The following is a 21,424-nucleotide window of genomic DNA, read 5'->3' as shown; positions in this document are numbered from 1 at the left end:
GCTGACTTGAAGGTATCCAGCTTCTCAAGGTGTTCCTTCACGAGGTCAGCATTTATGGAGGGTAGGGTATTAGCCTGCAGCAAGCTCCCTCTTCCCTTCCTGCACCATGGATCTTTAATCTCAGGTTCTGAGTCTGGAACAAACAGATCTGTAACCTGCATTGAGGTCAAGGAGCTGCCTCTTCTCAGCTATTATCAGTGCTGGAGTGGTTGTTGGAATGCTTCTTATTTAGGTGAGTGCATTTCCTTTCCTGCTTGCCTCCTCTTACATATGCACCATGCTCACACACCCACCCACACACACCCCTATAATCTCAAGAAAGTCATCTCCTCTTTCTCCACCTGATCTACTAATCATATTACTTTGCCAACAGGACCGTTTAATTCTGGAGTACACCAAGAAGAGGGGCAGAAAGACACAGAATTTAAATGTCTAAATTGCTTACAACACTGCACTACAACAGTGCAATCAAAAGCTAATCGAGGGCTTGACATGGAATTATGGGGTTTTCTTGGGTAAATGGCTGCCTGGGAACACAGCAGACTGGACTTGATGGCCCAGTATGTCCCTTCTAGTAACAGAAAACATTAGCAAGGCATCCCTAAAACAAGCCCTGTCCTCACTTAGGCCCATCTGGTTTTCTGATAAACAAAGCAAAATGAAGCAAGTGGGCAGACAGCTGCAACTCCAGTAGCACAAAATCCACCTACAACCTGTCTTTACGAACAAGAGGCCCAGAAGCAGACTGAGGCTGCAGTGATAAAGGAAGCATATTGGAGCTCTTCCACAAAGACAGCCTCAGGTAAATCTCAGCCAGCAGAACTATTCTTTGCTGAGAACCTGTTAATCAGCTAAGAGTGCCTATATCTTGACTGATGAAAGGCAGTAATTCCCAGCCTTCACAGGCTCAAGGGCAACAATACAGAGCATGAAACAGGTAGCTGGCAACATCATACTTTGCTCTCCCTGTCAATTTCTCTTTTAAATTGTTAATTTCCAAAGGCTGCAAGCATCACTGAAGGGTCCCACAGACAATGCGTTTCCCAAGAAGAATGGATTGGAGACCACAGATACACAGAAATATAAACACAAAGGGCTAACATGGGAAAAAACATCATCTGACTTCGAAAAGTTCACTAAATCAGAGCACAGTTAGGTATGTCACCCAAGAACCATCCCCATCCCATCTGCCTTGAAGGAATTTAACCCAATTTCCCAAACAGAAGAAACAGAAAATTCAGACACAGTTCAGAAGTCCACCAGTTAGGAAACTAACTTCTTCCCCACCACTTGACCCAGGCAAGTCTAGGGAAGAACCTCTGGCCTCTGGATGTCAAGCAGGGTAACCAATGTCTCCTTCAAGGTAAACAAGCCACCAACTAAACTGAAGAATACAGTATTAGAAAATGGAATCCAGACAAAGCAACCAGTTAAGGATCCTGACGACTTCCTACTCCCTCTTTTTCTAGAAGGGGTATCTAGAGGGTTAGGGAACCCTAACTTCAACGGCACTCATGTCTTCTTACATACTAGATGCCTCATCTTCTAGGTCCAGTGGAGCAGAAATCACAAGTGGTCCTACTGATGAATGTCCAGCCACTGGTGGCAGAGTAATAACAAATCTCCCTGTGCCCTTCATCACCATCTTTCTGATGGTGCTAATGGTATGTGTAAAAGATGTTGGATTAACTGGAGCAGTACTGAGACACAGTACAGTTATTCCTATTCAGCAGAACTCAACCAGATATGCAGGCAATTGTGCCTCAGCACCATGCAAAGCTACAAAAAAGGTACATACTCCTTTATCCTCCCTTTTAACTCATATAGCCTACTGCCTGGAGAAATCATAAGATGCTACAAAATCACTTACCACCAATGCGCAGCTATCACATTCTCTTCCCTCCAGGACTACACCTGCATTCTAAGCAAGGTGGTCCTATGTCAGGAAAAGAGCACCAGATAGAGAAGTCAAAAAACTAGAACTCTTGGATCCAAAATGATACCTTTTATTAGACCAACTGGAAAAGTACATCCCAGATGGAAAACAGCATTTGTCTTTGGTCTATTCCACAACACACAGAACTAATATCAATAGGAATTGGATGGAAGCCCCCTGAAAATGTGGAAATATTGTACAAACTGTCAAGGGTAACTTGGGCTTGTACTGGTGAAATGACATGAGGCCATACAGGAATTACCATAATTCCTGGATATGCAGACTGCCACAGCAGTAGCAATAAGGAATAGCTTATTCCATCTTGCAAAAGAGCTGTGGGTGAAGTACTCTTGGTCTCCCTGGTGTTAAGACTATTACAACAATACAGTCCACCCTAAGAATGCAATCACTATAAGGTGGAAGTAGGTGTAACATCTGGCAAACTGTCTAACACATGACAAAGAGCACATGAAGAGCTTAGAACTGCTTTCATGGCCTGTCTGCCCACACACTTCAGAATAGGTCCTGACCCTGATCTATAAACTTTAATGGACTGGGGCCAGGCTACTTTAATGGCTCTGGGGCCACAGAGACCACAAAAACTTCAAGAAGACAGCTAAACTCCTCAGGGCTAATGCCAATGGAGGGATCTAGGTTTATTACTGAAATAATCAGAATCAGGTTCATGGCTATGGAACTCTTTGCTGGAAGAACTTGGGCTGACAATGCTGGCTGAGCTGAGACCTACTATGCTTTAAAAAGCACATCTCCAGGAAAAGTATGGATACAGAAAAAAATACATTCATAAGTTACCCTTGAACACCTAACAAAACTCTTCTTTAAGAAGGTGTAACAAAGACAGAAAATACTATATTTTATACCCTTTTTTTTCTACAGAATTTTGTTAGGTGTTTTCCTACCAAATGTGTTTTAAACGTATCTAAAACAACATATCATATAATTCTACCCATGTAAAAATAATCACACAATCTATTTTATTTTAGCATGCTGATGTAGTAAGGCTCCTAAAAACACTACTGTTTGTGTAATTCTAAAGAATTTAAGCCTTATAAGAACTAGATGTTTTAAAGGCATAGTATCATTTGATAGTACAGTATTTTTGGTTTGTTTTATAAAGGGCAAGGCTAAACCATATACATAAGTCACAAGGTGAGAAAGCTCCATCTGTGTTGGTAAATACCCAAGTCATTGGGCCAAAGTCCATCTTGCTTACTGGAATAATTCAACTGAGGCCAATGGGCTCCATTTGTTTCTTATTTAAATCAGAAGTAACTTCATACTAGTGAAAGGAAGATCTAACTCAGAGCTCCAAGCAGTTACTCTGAAAAATACACGTATGTAGCTAATGAGAATAATATTTGGCTTGCTGAGAGTTGTACCCATATAAATGGATGCAGACTGAAAGCCATAGGGCCTGAGTCTGATCTCATACCAACCTAGTACTCTTGTTAGTCTGTGGATTTCAGCAGAGTTAACTCCGACTCACACCAGAACTTGAAAGCCTAGACATTTCCTGGTGTGTGATTATGCATAGAGCCCAGGCCCATTTTCCTCAGAAGGCCCTATTTCAAAAAGATAAGAAAACTATCGGTATACATGATATGCCTTAAAACAGGCACCGTCAAAGATATCAGCTTCAAAATTTGACCTCCAAGCAGCCTTAGTGATGCATGATTCAACTGAAAGTATTGGCTCCCCAAATCAAAATAATGCTAGGAATTAAAGTGAAATAGTTACATCTAAGGCTGCTGAAAGATGTGGAAAAACAAAACAAAACAAAGTAGTGCTTTACTGGATGAGGAACCATGTCAGTTTGACCCAGCTCCCCAACGTCTGTATAAATCATGAACTTTAGTGGTGCTTTTCCATCAGCTATTAGATAAAAGGCTAAAAAGCCCCACTGAAGCACCCTATCTGTACAGATATTGGGTGAGCTGGGTCAGACTGATGTGGTTCCTCTTCTGGGCATGTGGTACACTCAGTGTGGGGGCATGCAAGCTGAAAGTAAAGCACCATCCCCCAGCCCCCATCTGTCAGCAGCTGAAATTGCTTTGCTACTGGTGTTTCGGAAGTGAAAAGGGGGAAAATGTGCATGTCAGATTCTGATTTATCCTAAGTCCTGTTTGTCCCAAAACTAACTAGAATGATCTTGTCCAAAAAGTGGCAAAGGTCATGTTAATTTTTTTCTAAAATGTATGCTGTTAAATGAACTCTTTTTTTAACTGTATGTTTGCATATGTGTATACTTGTATGTATATAAGTGTATATATATCCCAGTCTCCCTGCAGCAATTAAAGTGTGTTATGTATTTTTTTAGTTGGACAAGAAAGGGGATTAAAAATATGGCTAGCACAGTTTACAAGCTTTGCATTCACAGAGCAGTATAGCAACTTCTGGCTATTTCAGCTGGCAACGCAGAATGGCTCCTTTACCTTTTTTAACCTTGCTGCTCCAGTGCCAGAGCGAATGGCCTCCATTAGGGCTTGTCTTGCCTCCCCAGGGTTACTTTCAGCAGTGGTTGAGAATGTAGGGGCGGCTGTTACAGACAGGTGGACTGGTGGAGGTGGGGGTGGTGGTGGTGGTGGCTGGGCAGGGGGTGGTGGGATAGGAGGCTCCTCTGCCCAGGAGTTTTCTTTATTTTGCGAGGCCACTTCTGCATTTTTGAAGCTCCGTAGCTCGTCAGAGGCTGCTGATGAGATCTGTTAATGATACATTTGTAGATGAATTGGTGATATCAAACATAACTAACCTGCACATTATTTGACATTTGATACATTTTAAATTCACTACTCATGGCTTGAGCTTGTTCCAATGATGTAAAACATGTATAACTTATGTTTGCTCATTGGTTTAAACATCTGTTACTACTCTCTCACATCACTCAAGTGGGCTGATTACCAGGATCAAGGATTTGGCAGTGACTCTGTCTCAGAAACTCAATCTTTATTTACTGTGAACTCTAGCATCCTGTAACTCTTCTTGGCATGTAAGGTAAGAGGCTGAGAGTTGGACTTGGGAATGACCACAAGGATTTTGCAATCAAGAAGATGTATGAGGATTGCAGTCGCCACCCAGGAATCTTGTTACTCTTGGTAATATGTACTGCATGGTGGTTATAATGGATGAGAGAGAGCTGGGCTCTCAGACCTTGCTCCATTTTAAAATTGCTATTAAATCTGAATACTCCATCTGAAATGGAAAGGAAATGGGACCGGAAAGAACTATTTACAAGTAAATAGGAAAAGCCAACCTGACTGCTTTTTCCAAGAAAGGTTTTCTGTGAAATTCCTGGACTTAACATTTCTGCCTGAGTTATATGTGGGGAAGCTCACTCCCTTGCAAGAAAGAATGGAGGAAAGGGAATTTTTAAGCAAAGCTGGCTTGTGCTTTATCTTCAACTCTCTCCACAAAGATTTTTGTCTTTTACAGTATAATTATTCATAATAATTGAGGTTAGCTTGAAAGCCTATATTTAGCATATATTTAGCATTTATCACGGTGTTATGTATCTTCAAACCATTCGGCATCTATCAACAAATGCATTCTCATGTATGACCAAGAAAGTAAATATCATCATCATCCCAACTTCACTGACAGCAAAACAGAGGCAGAGGAACACAAAATTAACTGGAGCCTCTCAAGGGAAGCAGTTTTAAAACAAGGAATAGAACTCAGGAGCTCCTGTATCCCATTCCTGTGCTCTGACCATTGGGAAACACATACATATTATGTTGATTAGCAAGTGTCCCATGCCCAGCAGCTTGGCAGGATTATGTAGCTGAGAAATGTAGTTAGCCATGTTAGTCTGAAAACAAGGCAGAATGCAAGGTAGGCTTGCACCTTAAAGAATAACCAAATCAAAGAGGTATAGCAGAGGGCTTACTTCGTAGCAGAGGGCTATATATTAACGTTTATAACTATTTATAAGTCCCTTATTAAAACTTATATTTTACCTCTCTGATTTAGTCTGTAAGGTTAGACTACCTTCTGTCTATGCAAAAGCTGTCTTTACAATGGGATGGCTGCACTCCTGGCTGTTTTTTCACTGCCCCAGCGTCAGTCTGAAAGGAAGCTAACTGCTCTACCAGCTGTGAGGTCTATGTGGCATTCATAGCTGCTTTAAGGGAAGGGAAAACCAGAGTAATATAAAGAACATGAGGAATGCTGACTGGTGAGCATTCAGGTGATTGCTACTGTTACAGATACTTGGTAATGCCTTAAGTCACTGTGCAAAAGAGAGGGAAACCTCCTAATCAAATACACTTCTTTGGTGGGTTAGTGAGCCTGATGGAAGCGCAGGCTGGAACAATTCAGGCCCTGGTTATTGAATATTATAAATACTTTAATGATCAGATAGGAAGTGTCATTTTTTAAATCTAATGAAAACTAATGTCTGCAAATACGCAGTGTGCCATATGAAGCCATGATTTCCCAAAACGTTTGATTACAGCCACAAGTGCACAGTTCCAGTGGCCAGTCAAATTCTACAGCTAAGGTCATAACTTTGTCCCAGAAAACATTAAAATCCCGTACTGTGTAATCCTGTTTTTTCTAAAACCCTCCCTTTGCAGTACAACTTATGCTGGATGTTTTCCAGACTGCTGTTTACCTAACACATTCTCAGTGGGAGCCATCTATGAGTAGAGCACGATCCTCTTTACTTCTTACCTTTTTCAGCCCTGAGGTGCCACTGTGACCTCTAATTGCTGCAAGCAGGGCTGACCGCTCATTTTCTGGCTCAGTATGTGGGGGCTTCTGCTGATTTCCATTCGTCATGCTGTCTGAAACCTAGAACAGGATCACAACAGACATCATCAGTTTGGTACTAGAGATTTTCTTAAAAACAGTTTGGGAAATATTATTAAAAGGTGCTTGGAACGTATTTTTATAGGGTGAGCTGCATGGGGAGGCACCATGTCTCCTTTTGGACCTGCTGCTGCAGCAATTCTTGCTGACACTGAATTGTATTGGCCAGGTCTACATGAGAATGCACTACTACTGTGCAGTAGCTTGTTACTACTGCATAGTCAGTGTCACCAGGAAGCCATGCAGCAATACCATGGCACAGTAATGCCAGATACTGTGCAGTCATTTAGTACTTGGGTATGCAAGTACTAAATTACTGCTCAGTAACAACTGCACAGTCTGTGTCTCATGTAGATGCGGCCATACATTCATAACAGTGAGCTTACTGAGCTGTATTTTGCACAGGGTTGCAAGTCCTTTGTGTACTGCATTGAACAAAGCTCACTTTCAGTGCCTAAGTAATAACTCTGGATAATCAAAAACAACTTATCTGTCATTTGCATGTATTTATGTATCATCTTCATGCTATTTTTATCCTTCAGAAACACAGGTTAGGTTTTCAGGCTAACTAACCTCAAATACTTCTTTTCCCTTTATACTATATACTTATTCTCCTCTGCAGCAGCTAAAAGGTTGCATAACACTACACTATGTGCAGTACAGCCAGTGGCCTGGTTCCACATTTTGCCCTCATGCATTTTTAAAACATAACGTGCAGTCCAGCCCATCACCAGTTATAAAGCAGCAAGTGGCTGACTAGTGTAAATACACGATTCTCCAAGCTGGAATGTTCCTTTACCTTTCGCAGCCTTTGTTTTCCTCCTCCAGTCTGAATAGCCTCCATTAGTGCAGTGTGCAGAGATGTGTCTTTTAGAACTGGTTTCTGAACAACTGGTTTGAACTTCTTCTTTGGCCCAAAGATATTGGTTTGTACAGTGATATCAGACTCATTGACATTACCCAGTAATATACCATTGGGTTTTTCTTCTCTTTCTAAATCACTATTGTTGTTAACAGATGCAATGTTCAACTCAGATGAGACTTTTAAAGAGTTTCCAGGAGGCTTGTCCACAACCTGCCATTTTGTGGCACTCAGAGATGAACCAGAAGAGAAGCTGGGTTCATGGAGACCAGGTGATTTGAGGTATGAGGAAGAATTAGTTTGGTTCCTATGCTCAGATTTCTGATCAAATACAGGCTTTGTCTTTTGTTTGCTGTTAAGCCTGTGATCATCTTGTGCAAAACTGTTATCCATCACTGAGGTTTTAGTAAGTGGTACATTGACACTCTTTTTATAGAAGCCAACAGGAGTTGCTTGATTCAGTGCCCTGACATTTATAGCTTTGTTTTCTTCTCCAAAATTATCACCAAGTGTAAACCTGTTGGATGCGTTGTGATTGCAAGTAAAAATATTTGAATGATCGTTGCTTGTTTCTATTGATTGTGTTTCTTCCAAAGGGCTGTTTTTGGCCACAATGTTTTTTTGGGAGGAATGTTCTGCTCCAGTTTTCATTCCTCTCTCTTCATGGTTATTTTCTTCTTTGTCATGACTGAGTGTAGGGTCAGCCTTAAATGTAGGTGAAGTAATATACTTTGCAATGGCAGAGGCAACATATTGGCTTGAAGTTCTTCTATAAGGCTTTAGAAATGGGAACTCTGTCTTGTTCCTGTTCAGTATTGGAGGTATGGATGGTTTTACCTGAGACTGTGTGGTTGCATTAGGCTGTTTGATTTTTTCAGTTTCAAAAGACCTTTCAGTCACCCTGGATGCAAATGTTTGTGGTGGTATTGGTTTTGCATCTGTGGGAGAGAGAGGTGTGCTTTCAGGTTTCAAAGTAAAAGGTTTAGAGTTTGTGGTAGCTACTGTCTTTTTAGAATTATGTTCTATGCACTCATCAAGTTGCTTTTCCATAGAGTTTGACCTCCAGAATGCTCTTATTCTCCCAATGAAAGGTTCCTCCATTTCACTGGTAGAAGCATCTGGCATGTTCTTACCACCACCAGCATTTGGACTTACAAGATTGCCTAGCTCATCTATCTTAATGGCACCAGTGGAGAGAGATGTACCTCTATCAAAATGTTTTATTTCAGGTTTGGGAGGGACAATTTTAAAGGTTGTCAGACCTACTCTGGGTTCATAGCTTGTTACTGTATATGTACTATGAGCACGCTGACACCACATGGGTGCTGACTGAGTATCTTCTTTCTCTTCTGTGTTTTTTGCTGAAGTTTGCCTGAATTTCAATTCTGTTTTTCTTTTGTTCTGAGATCTTTCTAGATTATTTTTTTCATTAAACACATTGTTTTTCTCTTTCTCTGCACTGCTTTCAGTCACAGGCTTGAGGTCAGAAGAAATCAACTTAGGTCTACATTCCTTGGACCTAACATCATTTTTATAGATCCTTTCTAGCCCCAGATATTTCTCATTTTTCTTGTCAAGTGAGACAACATGAGACTGAGACATATCCCTCCTTTGTCCTATAGGCAGAGATTTGAAATCAATTTCAGATGACTTCTGATGTATTAAATCTTTTGAAATATGTAGAGATCTGCTGTCCACATGGTCCTTATCAAAAGAACCTGCATTGTTATTTTTATTAGTAAAGTTTCCTACATTAATTGAGCCAAATGAGAAATCTTCTATGCCATCTTCATTAGGGAGTAGAGCATTTTCTTTGTTTTGAGGTGCTGGGAAGTCATTAACTCTTGGAATCTCATCTATGATTGTTACTGGAACAGAACAGGCAAGCACTTGAGCGGTGTTGAAGTTGCTTGTATGTGGGCTTAACACCTCATTTAAGTGATCGAATACAGAATCACTACCTGTGTCATAATGTCCAGCTTCCAGTGCTGCAAAATATATAAACAAAAACATTCATTTATTGGTACTATACATTTAGTTTTTGGGTATGACCATAAACTGCATCCAACTGGAGGGCCTGGTGGCAATGTGGTGGGGCTACTTGTGGTGTGGTAGCTCTTACCACAATGTTACAACCCCCCGAGTAAGGCATCTATATGGTGCCCCAAAACCTCAGTGTCATGTGGTTACATCTTGGTTGGAGAAAGGCTAAGGGACATCACCCTGATGGAAATGCATCCTTGCTGAGGTGTAAGGCAGTCATAGCACCTCTAATCTGTTACTGTCTGGCAGAAGCTACAACCACTGACACACTGAACATCTGGATTCTGCTTGGCCTTTGGACTCTGTCTTGATGGTCTAAACTTTAGACTCTAAAGGGGGCATGGTAGGCCTAGGGCAGCCTCCATTCCAGCATACTCTTGCCTAGGCATACTCCTTGAAGGTCTTGGTGTGATGATCGCATAGACCTCTTGCACATACACCATGATCCCGAGGATGGATGGTTGCCAAGAAGAACATGCAACATCACTTTCAATTACTCAGAGATAGTTTATAGTCTCTTAAGAACAAGCAGGTGTTTGGCTATATTAATTACAACATACATGTTCCTAAGAATCTTAGTAAACTTATAAGCTTACAAGCTCCTGTTATGTGAGAGAGAGCTTTCTGGATACATTTTACTGTTTGGTTGCTGATTATGATCATCAAATACATGTGTTCATGCATTGCAGTTAGTGGGAAATACACATGTGCAGTTGAGAGCAGCATTTAGACTTCTGTTCATACTTTATCTTTGACTAATTTCGCTTCATCACCATATTACTGCAAAGGAGAAGCATTTCTGGGAATCAGCAAGTAACTCCAGATTATGATTCCCAAACCTGGTTAGTAATTATAACACATCTGAAAGATTTCCTCAAGCTAGCAAGCAAAGAAACAGAACTTGTATTTCTTCTTTTACCAGGCTTTCTTTATCATTCAGGAATCATTCAGTTGCATTGTGCAAGAAGCTGTTGGATGCAATTCTTTTTTCAATTACTTTAATATATATCAAGAGTTATTCCACAGCAGCTAATGGAATCACAGGAGTACACCACTTTCAGAAATGAGATAGGTTCACTAAATTCTAAGGTAATGCAAAATTATGAGTGGTTTATAAAAAGGTTTTTGTTTTATAAAAATGTGCAGTATTTTGCTTTACTACAGAAGACTGGTTCTGATGTGATGTCATTTTCTCTCTCTTTTTTTTTTTTTTACCTTTACTTGTCAGGATGTTAGATGTTTAACTTCAAACCAAGCACTGGATTCAATTGAAATACTTTTATATAAAAAAGTTTGCATTCCCTCACTCCATTCTTATGAACTACAAAATAGCAGCTTATGTGATACAGAATGATGGATTCTGCTTCAAAGTTACAGTTATGGCTTACTGGTCAGGCTTAGGGTCAAATTCACTACTTACATAACTTCGCTGAAGCCAGTAAAATTATTACAGAAAAAAAAATGGCCCATTAAATATTGCTGATTCCTTTCTAGGAACAGGTGCTCAGATATAGTGATGATATTTATAAAAGTATTTGCAAACATATGTAACTGTAGTCTAATACATTTGTTTGCCTCATCAGGAAAACAAAACAGCATCAATTTATACAGCACAGGCCAGTTTCTGACCTTGGATCTGTATGTACCTCCCATGAACTCAGTTAGAACATTGCAATACATTTGAGGGTAAAATCTGGCTTTGTGTCCCTTTGCTATTCCTTTTCCAGTTCAGAGATAATATTGTTTCATACCCCCTAAATCGTCATCCAGTTCAACCAAAGTCTGTTGGAGTTGTGCAGCAATGTCATCCTCATTGGCATTCTTAGAGGCAGCCATTACATCTCTACTGAAAGAGAATAAAATGTTATTTTCCTTGTTGCCTAAAATCTGTTCTCATTTCAACATCTTTTGCTCCATTTCAGATGCACAGCACATACCCCAAAGAACAAAAACCTTGATGCTCTAGAGACTTGTGTCCAGATATCTCCAAGGCTCTTATTAAAAGCAGCTTTGCACTGTGGGATTTGTGTAGTTCCTGAATGTGATCAGTGTGTTGTTGATCACAAGATTAATCTTAATAAAGTTTGTCACAATGAAGCGGCATGTTGTTTCTGCAAAGTCCACATTTGAGTAGCACAGATCAAAGGACAGTGTGCAAGTAAGAAAGCCTTTTGCATCTCCATGTTGCTTTAAAATTGACCAGCACATGTACTATCCGCACTATAAGTCAATCTGAATTGAAAAGTTCTGTTAAACATCTACACTTTATTCTGAGGTGGGAGGAAGGAACATATTTTTTTCTGGAGGTGTCCCTGATTATATATACTGTGGGCCTAATAAACGAAAAGCATTTAGTAAAAGTATAGAATGGCTTATAATCCTTTCAAATTCCAAATATTTCTCAAATTTCTTCTTTCACCCTCAGCATTTATTTGTTTTCCCTCCTCATGCCTCATGTGGAGCTGTAACACTACAGCCTGGAACATCCCAGTTAGGTCTTGTCCCTGTGACTAGACTAGAAATCATAATAATTTTCTACTATCACTTTCTTCTTCAAACCTTTTCATTGGTTGCTCCTTGCCTGCTACAAATGTTAGGCTTCTTATTTCTGACCAAAAAGCTGTACAATTCAGCTCTCGCCCATATCTACCGTGTTCCTTCTTACTCCCTCCCCTGCTTTTTCCCCTTCTTATGCTTTTCTCCAGTCTCTTTGCATTGTGTTAGGGGTAGGGTGACCATATTTCTCTAAGTGTCAAAATGTGACCCTCTGCTGCCTCCTCCCTCTCTCCACAATATCTTCATGTTCAGCCATCTCCAAGCTTTGGTATATAAATAATATATACTGAACACACTGGAGACCAGGCAGGTTGGGGTGTGGAACAATGAATAGTGGAGGGGGGAGGAAGATGAAAAAGTCCCATTTTTACTGGGACAGTCCTGTTTTAAATATGTGTTTTGGGCATCTTGCTAAAAACAGGACAGAAGCAATAATTTGACCAAACTGATTGGATAACTGTGATAGCTGTTTAAAATGGGACTGTCCAGGTAAAACAGGGCATGTAGTCATCTGAACCAGAAGCACTCCTCTGGCCTCTTTGCATTGTCTTCCATGTCTCGCCTCTCTGATCACAATATTCCCTCTATTCTTTTACCCTTCATGGTACCCTTTCTCATTCAGATGCCTCCTTAAAAACACACTTCCTTCTGGGAGACCTTTCAAAATTTAACCTACTTGGTTCAGCAAATTAAAAAAAAAGGGCACTGTTTTGTGTACGATCTGTCAGTGCATCTCACAGATCTCAGTGGTTCTACGTTGGTTCAGACTGTGAGGGCCAAATCCTGACTGGTGGTGCCAAGTTCCAGGAGTCTTTCAATCCAGCTGGAATCAACAAGTATCAAAATTTGCATGTCCATTTTGGGGTTTTTTCTCCTGTTCTGAGGAGTGATTATAATGACTTTCCCCATTTTTGTTTTTAGGCTATTTTGTTGTTGTGTACTTTTCTCCTCCTGATAGCTGTATTAATGGAATAGAAATATCATGTCTGCAGAATCAATATTTCTGTGTTAAAGTCCATCTCTGTTTTCTGTAAGCATTCCTGCAGATATCCACCCTGCCTCCTGTTGTTGATCTTTACTTATGTGTACAGATAAATTCCTAGAAGCCTGCGCCTTCTTTTACTTGCATTGAAGTAAATCAGCAGTTACTCCCCTGAACACTGGATCAGAAGCTGGTATAAAATAAATCAATTATTTAGTAAATAGCCCTGCCAAATATTTTTTCAGATGTTTACTATTACAGAAAGCCTCAGCTCAACAAAATATTTAACTATGGGTTGAAGGATGGACTTCAGTACAACACTTAATGCCCTGCATAAACTTTAAGCAGGCCAAAGATTCCCTTGAGATCAATGGACTCATGCACATACTTAAGTGCTTTGGTGAATAATGACAGACCAATGAATTGAGGCTATGTTAAGATGGAGCTTTTGCAAACTGGAGGTCAAAGGCAGTAACCAAAAAAAAATCACTTCCTTAAAGAGCGATAGAATTGACAAACAAGGACAGTACATAAGAAAACCACAGCATATGGACTACAGCTTGCTTCATCAACACTCTGAACATGATGTTGGGAGGTGCTGAGCATCAATGGAAACCAATGGAAGCAACAGGTTATCAGAACCTTTCAAGATCAGGCTCTTCCGGTGTTAATGCTCAGAGTCACACTGCAGTGCTTACTGAATTGTTTTCCTTATAGACTCGAGAAAAGGCAAGAGTGCAAGAAAAATAGAACTGTCTTCACTGATTTAGAGCCCAAAATACTGGATGCTCCAAGGGAGAAACCTGATTGTATGAGACTGTGTCCTACAAAGTGCCTAAGCATACAAAGTTGGGGAGGACGGGGGTACTTACTGAGCAAAGTGTTAGATCTAAGGTCTGAGGCTGTAGATCTAAGGACTAAGCAAAGATTCCGTCTACCAGGACTCTGAAGTTCTCAACTTTGGAAGGAATAAATATATCTTGCTAATTTCTGTGCATCTTCCCTGGGCAACATCCCTTGATGTTATTTTTTTCTTTGTACAAAATAAAAAATTTTGTGGTAAGCTTTATAAAGCCAATATAAGAATGAATGCAAAGTGCATGCTTTGAAAGAGCCACTTTTGAGACTAAAAGAATTCTTTTCAATGGGAATAATAACATTTCATTCCAAGTGTACACGAAGTCAACAATGCAAATAACAAATGTAAAATACAAATATTGTTTTCACATTCTGTCCTGTGCCATATTTTGGGCATTGTGTACAGCAGTGATCTCCAACCATTTTATGGTGAAAATCACTTTTTCTAAGTAAAGGGCACTCCAGGATCTACCACCCCTGCCCTGCCCCACCCCCTTGCCTTGTCTACCTGCTCTCTTTCCTGTACCCCTGCCCCCTGTCTCCCAGACAAGCTGCCCAGGCTCTGACCCCACTCACCCAGCCCAGCTCAGGCGGCAGGGAGTGTGGTTCAGCCCAGCCATGTGCTTTCTGCCGCTCACAATCATGGAGCCTCTGACAGACTGCAATCGACTGCCAGAGGCTCCACAACTGACAAGTCAATTGAGATCAAGTGATTGGTGACTACTGGCGTACAGTGCAAGTGATACTAGTGGGAAATCAATATTGTGCTAAGACATCATATATAAAACTTTTGGGAGGAAGGTGCCTAACGCACTTGTGGTGCTCTGGCCAGGTACTGGATGACTGGAAGAGGGCCAATGTGGTCCCCATCTTTCAAAAAGGGAAGAGGGAGGACCTAAGCATCTATAGGCCTGTTAGTCTTACTTCAATCAAGGGGAAACTCTTTGAGAAGATATCGAGGAGCACTTCTATGAAGGGCCGGCAGCGGGGATGATGCTCAAGGGCAACCAGCATGGTTTCATTAAGGGCAGGTCCTGTCAGACCAACCTGACTGCCTTCTATGATCAGGTCACAAAATCACTGGATGCAGGTGTTGCACTGGATGTAGTCTTTCTGGACTTCAGGAAGGCCTTTGACACTGTCTCCCATCTCATTCTTATTAAAAAGCTAGGTGACTGTGGCGTTGATGCCCACACAATCAGATGGGTCGCAAATTGGCTGAGGGGTCATACGCAGAGAGTGGTGGTGGATGGGTCATTTTCAACCTGGAGGGAAGTGGGCAGTGGGGTCCCCCAGGGTTCAATTTCTTTATTAGCAACTTGGATGACAGGGTAAAGAGCACCCTACTTAAATTTGCAGATGACACCAAGATCTGGGGTGAGGTGAGCATGGTAGAAGGGAAGGACAGATTACAGCAGGACCTGGACAGGTTACAGGGGTGGGCAAATGAAAATAGGATGGGATTCAATACTGACAAGTGCACAGTACTGCACTTGGGCAGTAGGAACCAGCAGCATACCTATAGGCTGGGGAACTCCCTTCCTGAAAGCATGGTGGCAGAAAGAGATCTTGGAGTCATTATTGACTCCAAGATGAACATGGGCCGACAATGCGAGAACATGGTCAGTAGGGCCAACCGTACGTTGTCCTGCATCCACAGATGCATCACAAGCAGGGCCAAGGAGGTGATCCTCCCCCTCTAGGCAACACTGGTCAGGCCACAGTTGGAGTACTATGTCCAGTTCTGGGCACTGCACTTCAGGAGGGATGTGGACAGCATTGAGAGGGTCCAAAGGAGGGCCACTCGCATGATCTGGGGACAGCAGGGCAGACCACATGAGGAGAGGCTACAGGACCTTAACCTGTTCAGCCTTCACAAGAGAAGGCTGAGGGGGAACCTGGTGGACGTCTGTAAACTTACTAGGGGGGGACCAGCGGGGTTTGGGAGAGACCTTGTTCCCCCGAGTGCCTCCCAGAGTAACAAGGAATAACAGCCATAAGTTGCTAGAGAGTAGGTTTAGACTAGACATTAGAAGGCACTACTTCAGTCAGGGTGGCTAGGATCAGGAACCAACTTCCAAGGGAAGTGGTGCTGGCTCCTACCTTGGGGGTCTTTAAGAAGAGGCTTGATGTTTACCTGGCTGGAGTCATCTGAGCTCAGTTTTCTCTCCTGCCCAGGGTAGGGGGTCAGACTAGAAGATCTACAAGGTCCCTTCTGACCCTACTGCTATGAATCTATGAACGCCACAGTGACAGAAATGCTAAGGTACTGCTTGTTGGAGAATGTGTAATCCCATATCAGAGAATGAAGCCTAGTTTAAAGCAGGAACCTCTAGCCTTCTGGTACAAAGGCCCATCTCTTTACGTAGTAGATGAGTACTACATAACATAGCTAAGCAGGAATACTGCCTGGGTGTCACATGGAAATGATGCAACTTCTGTTCTTCAGAGAAGTGGAGTCAGCATGTCCACTGGACTGTACTGAGGGGCTACAAACTATAGACTCATAAACTCCACTTCCATCTGCAGCTACTGCATGGCCTCAGTGAAGTCATGAATCCACTTATTACAGAAATCAATGGGATTCTTTCCAGGAAAACTGGATTGGTCCCTTACAGCTCAATTATTTCTTCTCCAGAGTGGGTGTAACAGCACAGGCAGAGAAAATAAGGATTTCTCCCCCAAATCTCTGAGTACTAGCACAGTGATTAGGCATACTCTGCTTCTCAACTTCTCTGTCTCATTTTCCTATCTGTAAAACTGGGATAATGATGCATAACTCATAAAGTGTCTGAGGAGGAAAATTTGCTCCTTGTGCAGTCTCTTAGAAATAGGAATAAGGTACTCTGTTTTTCTCTTAAATGTATGGCTTCAGAGAAGGTGTTTTTTTTGTGCATTTCTTAATTCTCATAATGACAGTTCACCTCTTCCACCTTAAATCATAAAGAAAATCAGCATCTATGAATACCAGAACTCATGGAATTCAAACGAAGACCTTGAAATACACAGCATGTGTGTGTCTTGGGAAGCGGGTGGTCTGAGGGTTTCTAGTAGCTCACATGACATATAAATATGTTTAAAACTACTTTTTCATACAATAGTATTTAGCAAAGGAAAGCAAAAGGGCTTTTAATTAAAAAATAAACTTCTCCCTCCCAGCTCTACAGACTTTTTTTTGTTAACCATTCTGTTTTGGCTAGAACCCAAGAAAAATATAAGACTTATTCTGATATCATGTTTTACATTCTGGATAAACATTACCAATGACATTTTCTCTCACACTTTTTTGACTGAGTTTGGAGGTTATCGTGTGCTTTCCTATCTTTATCATAAATTACAAGGTGCTAAAAATTACAGTGCTAGTGAGTTTTAAGCACAAAGTTGAAAGAGTGAACATGCATGGGTTCTAGGATGCCCATTCACTTTATTACTCATGTAGATTAGCAGAGATTCTTTGAAAGAGAAAAGAACAGACAACAGTGGTTGTTAAACTACCAATCTGTTAAACTACAGCATCTGATGAAGTAAACTTGGGTTCATGAAAGCTTGTTTGCATGCTCTCTTTCTCTAAATCTTATTTAGCTAGTCTATAAGGCTAGGGACAGACATTCAAAAAGCACGAGCCTGAATTGATTCAATCTTTGCAGGTTAGTCTAACCTGGCTGGCTAAACCAGTTTTGTAACTGGACAGACATCCCAGACATGCAGGCACATGCCTGCAGCGGCTCCCTTCCTGCCACAGCATGGAGCTGTGGGGGGTATGGCCAGGCTCTGGCAAGAGCTCTGATTAGCGCAGCAGGGAATTGATAACTGTGTTTATCACCCCATTAAGAAAACAACAGAGGGACATTACCAGCTACTTGTTGACTCTGCCTGTTGCTTCAGCAGGGACCCTAGCCAGCATGTGGTCTGCTTCCTGATCCACAGACACCTCCTCAGCAAGGTAGAGGAGGGGAGGAGAGCAGCCCGCAGTCTCTGGAGCTCTGGCCAGGGAGCAGAGGGGAAGGGCCAGCCCTTCTGTAGAGCAGAGAGCCCTGCCTAGCCTAGAGAGCATGCCAGGATGCTGGGGGAGTCTGATTTAATTTAAACCAGCAAGGGGTCTGGGACAGACATTGCATAAACCGGTTTGACCCAAATCAGTTAAGGATGATACTACATTCAACCAGGTTTAAGTCAAACTGGTTTCAGCCAGCCATTCTCAAACTGGTTTATGTGCACTGAACATTTGTTCTGTTACAGGTTTAAACCAGTTTCTGATTGCTTAAACCGGTTTATGTGTAACGTCTGTCCCTAGCCTAAAGGAGCATATCTACCCTACCTTATGTTAAATTACTACCTTTAGAATTCCACTGAGCAGAGGTTGCAATACACAATTGCTCTTGTGTTGGCCACTCGTTCAGTTGGAGACAAAATTGAAGTTACAACAGCATTTTGTCAAAATAATATTGGGAGATGGACCTTCGTAAGAGTCTGCATTCAAAAGGGAAGAGATAAGGCTCAGATAAATCAGCCCAGAAACACTAGATAAGATACTGGGAATTTAATTAAAGATACTAGCAATGCAGTTAGAGAAGCTGCCCTTACCTTATTTTTAGAGCATTTTCATTTAGTTATTTGTAAAAATAACTTGAAGTCAGCACATTTCCAGAGTTATGGAAAGCTTTATATACAGTACTGGGGCTGATGAAAACTAAACACTAACAGCATAACTGCAAACCACAGTGCATATGGAAGGCTATGTAAACTGTATTATGGACACTGACAGTTATGCTGATATTCCATCATCTCCATCTAATATCAAAAGACCCAGGTAAGACCTTCATATCTTAGCCATGATAAATAATAAGAGGCCCACTTTTGAAAGGGAACAAGTACCACTGACTTTCTGTGAGCTCAGTTACCTCTGTAGGTATTGAAAGTGCTCAACTGCTCATAGACGCTAGCCTGTTTAATGTAGAAAGACAATATTATGCTAAGAGCAACCACCTGGGTCCTAGGGAATCTGAGGTCATTTCACAGCTCAGTTGGTTACCCGGGTTGCCATTTTTAAACAAAATACTATTGCGCGTAAAGGTACGGTTAACTTTAATATCTGTCTCAAACTCTAACCAGTAAAATGGGCTTAGGAATACTCCCCTAAATAATGTGAAGAGAACTGCTTTTCATACAGTGTAAAAACAGAGAGATACTAAACGTGTGAAAATGGCTTTCTGTTCAAACCAAGTCATAGTGGTGACCTCAATCTCTATGTGTTTTTGGATTGGCTTCAGCAAATGTCTGCATGTAAACACTTGGATTAGCTATTTTTCAAATGAACCAACAAAACCATTGGGATCTGTTTTTCTTTCTTCATAGTTTAGGCTGAATGGGCTTTTCTATTGGTTTTTTAAGAGAGGAACAGGAAGGCTGCAAAATAGTACAGCGTGGCTATTTCCATCCCAGCTGGCAGGCTCTCTCATCAACTATGTCACACCACCAAACATCAAGTGTTTCCCTTTCTCTCCCCCCTCCTCCCCCTAACTGTTTCTGAGATGGAAGTGAAGTTTGCTGTGATAACTTTTTAATGTCTCAGCTTCATATGACCAAAGCCTGTGAAAAACTGTAAGCTGTTAATGTACTAGAAAGTATATTCCACCAGGGACTGGTTAGATAACAAAGTCATGATTTGTCTTTAATGTAACTTTTCTAAAAGAGACAGACAAGTAGAGGAAATTAAAAAAAAGCTTCAGAACTGCATTCTGCCACCGTCTGTGTATCACACAGCACTGTCTTACAGACCTTTCAAAGTGAAAAAAAGAAAAGACACCCTCTCCCTTTTGAAAACAGGGTTGTTTGGTATTCTGCTATCAGGCTCTTCACAATTTTCTTTTGTGGGGGGGCAAGGAGGGGAACAGAAGTGGAAGGGTTATTATTACATCTATAGGAAGCATGCAGAGACTGAATTAATCTTATTTCCCCTGAAACTGGCCCACCAATAATACTACGTGGATTCAGTTTTGCCCTTAGATATATAAGCTTCACCATCAATTGATTTAATAGGAACTGCAGTCGTCCCTATCAGAGGGAAGATTAGCTTCTTAGCAAGTAATCAGTTTATATTCCCTCTATAATTCTTCTTCATAATCATTGGTGAAAACACAAGGACGGAGTAAAAATGTTGTTGCTCTATACAGACTACTGCTTTGTATATCTTAAGACCCTTTGACCTAAGATTCTATACAAGTATTGATATACTTTATATAAATATCCTTATATACAAGTATTGATACATTAAAACACTGTGCCTCACATCACAGCAACAAGGTATCACCCCAGGTTTGAAGATGGGAAACTGAGACACATGGTGGTTAAATGACTTGTCTATGCTTTCACAGAAAGCCACAAGGCAGAGATGAGCTCCTGCCTCCTAGAACTGTTTCTTTACCAAAAGCCTACATTTCCCGGTGTACAGTTATGGAATATTTTACCCAAGTATCAAGTGACAAATTTTACCTAGGGACAGATTTAATGAAAAGGCTTCTTTAGATTGTTCCTGTAGTTATTTTGAATGTAACATCTTAGCATAGCACTATCATCATTACTTTCCTTCCACAAGCACTTTCACAAAACAAAACAAAAAACAAAACACGAAGAGCTCTTTTTGGGGGAATGTAAAGGGGAAATCTAGAAGGCAATTAGTTCCTTATACACAGTTGTGGTAATATGAACATTACTGTTATTTTTCTCTTAAAACCAGAGCTTCAGAAAAGGCTTTTTTTGTGGGGCATTTCATAATTCGCACCAGTTTTATTCTCTTCCCCACCTCAATCACATGTACAGGGATCTAGAGGGATGGAAAACAGCAAATTACGTAAGAGGCTGAACACTGTGATTCTCTTAGAAACAACAATTTCTTCCCCGCCCCCCATGGATTTTTTTTCCCTTCAAGTACACTTTTATGAAGAAGGAAAAAGGCACTGAAATGAAGCCTGTCAAATTTGGAAGAAAGCAAAAGTATCTCCTCACTCTGGAAGTCAGACCATCACAGGCAGCCTATCTATTCTGTACACACTCCTTTCCTGGTAACTGAGTATGTATTATTTGCTCTGATCATGTCTTGCTCCCTTTTTATGAGGTTTCTTCCCTCTTCACTTACTCCCCTGCAGCCCTCCCTAGACAGAGCACAGAGCTGGTAACTTCTAAGTTTGAACAGATTCAGAATTAGGCAGAACACATCTGCCCAGCCCTACTCTTTCAAGTTTTTCATTATCCTCCCACCCACAAACCAACAGCTCTGTAAGCAGCAGAACAACCACTTCTCAGGCTGGTAACATAAGACCTTGATCTTTCTGCTCACAAATAGCCTACATTGCTAGGGCTA

The 21,424-nt window shown here is 41.2% G+C and overlaps 1 protein-coding gene across 6 annotated transcripts in view; it reads right to left on the bottom strand.

Annotated features, from left to right (window-relative positions):
• Positions 1-21,424, bottom strand: part of COBL (cordon-bleu WH2 repeat protein) — a 186,994-nt gene that overhangs the window by 2,885 nt on the left and 162,685 nt on the right. For 5 of the 6 annotated variants that reach the window (XM_019540888.1, XM_019540913.1, XM_019540905.1 and 2 more), the window contains 4 exons: positions 11,420-11,514; positions 7,563-9,613; positions 6,626-6,745; positions 4,390-4,656 (listed from right to left, as the gene is read on the bottom strand). In XM_019540888.1, the coding sequence (XP_019396433.1) occupies positions 4,390-4,656; positions 6,626-6,745; positions 7,563-9,613; positions 11,420-11,514 (2,533 nt within the window). The remainder of the gene's footprint in view (positions 1-4,389; positions 4,657-6,625; positions 6,746-7,562; positions 9,614-11,419; positions 11,515-21,424) is intronic. The other variant, XM_019540897.1, reaches the window with a different exon arrangement.

The sequence above is a fragment of the Crocodylus porosus genome, unplaced genomic scaffold (assembly GCF_001723895.1).
Source record: "Crocodylus porosus isolate Cpor-Errol unplaced genomic scaffold, CroPor_comp1, whole genome shotgun sequence".
Lineage (NCBI taxonomy): Eukaryota > Metazoa > Chordata > Crocodylia > Crocodylidae > Crocodylus > Crocodylus porosus.
Note: the sequence above shows the minus strand (reverse complement) of the source record. Positions and strands in the feature narration are given on the sequence as shown.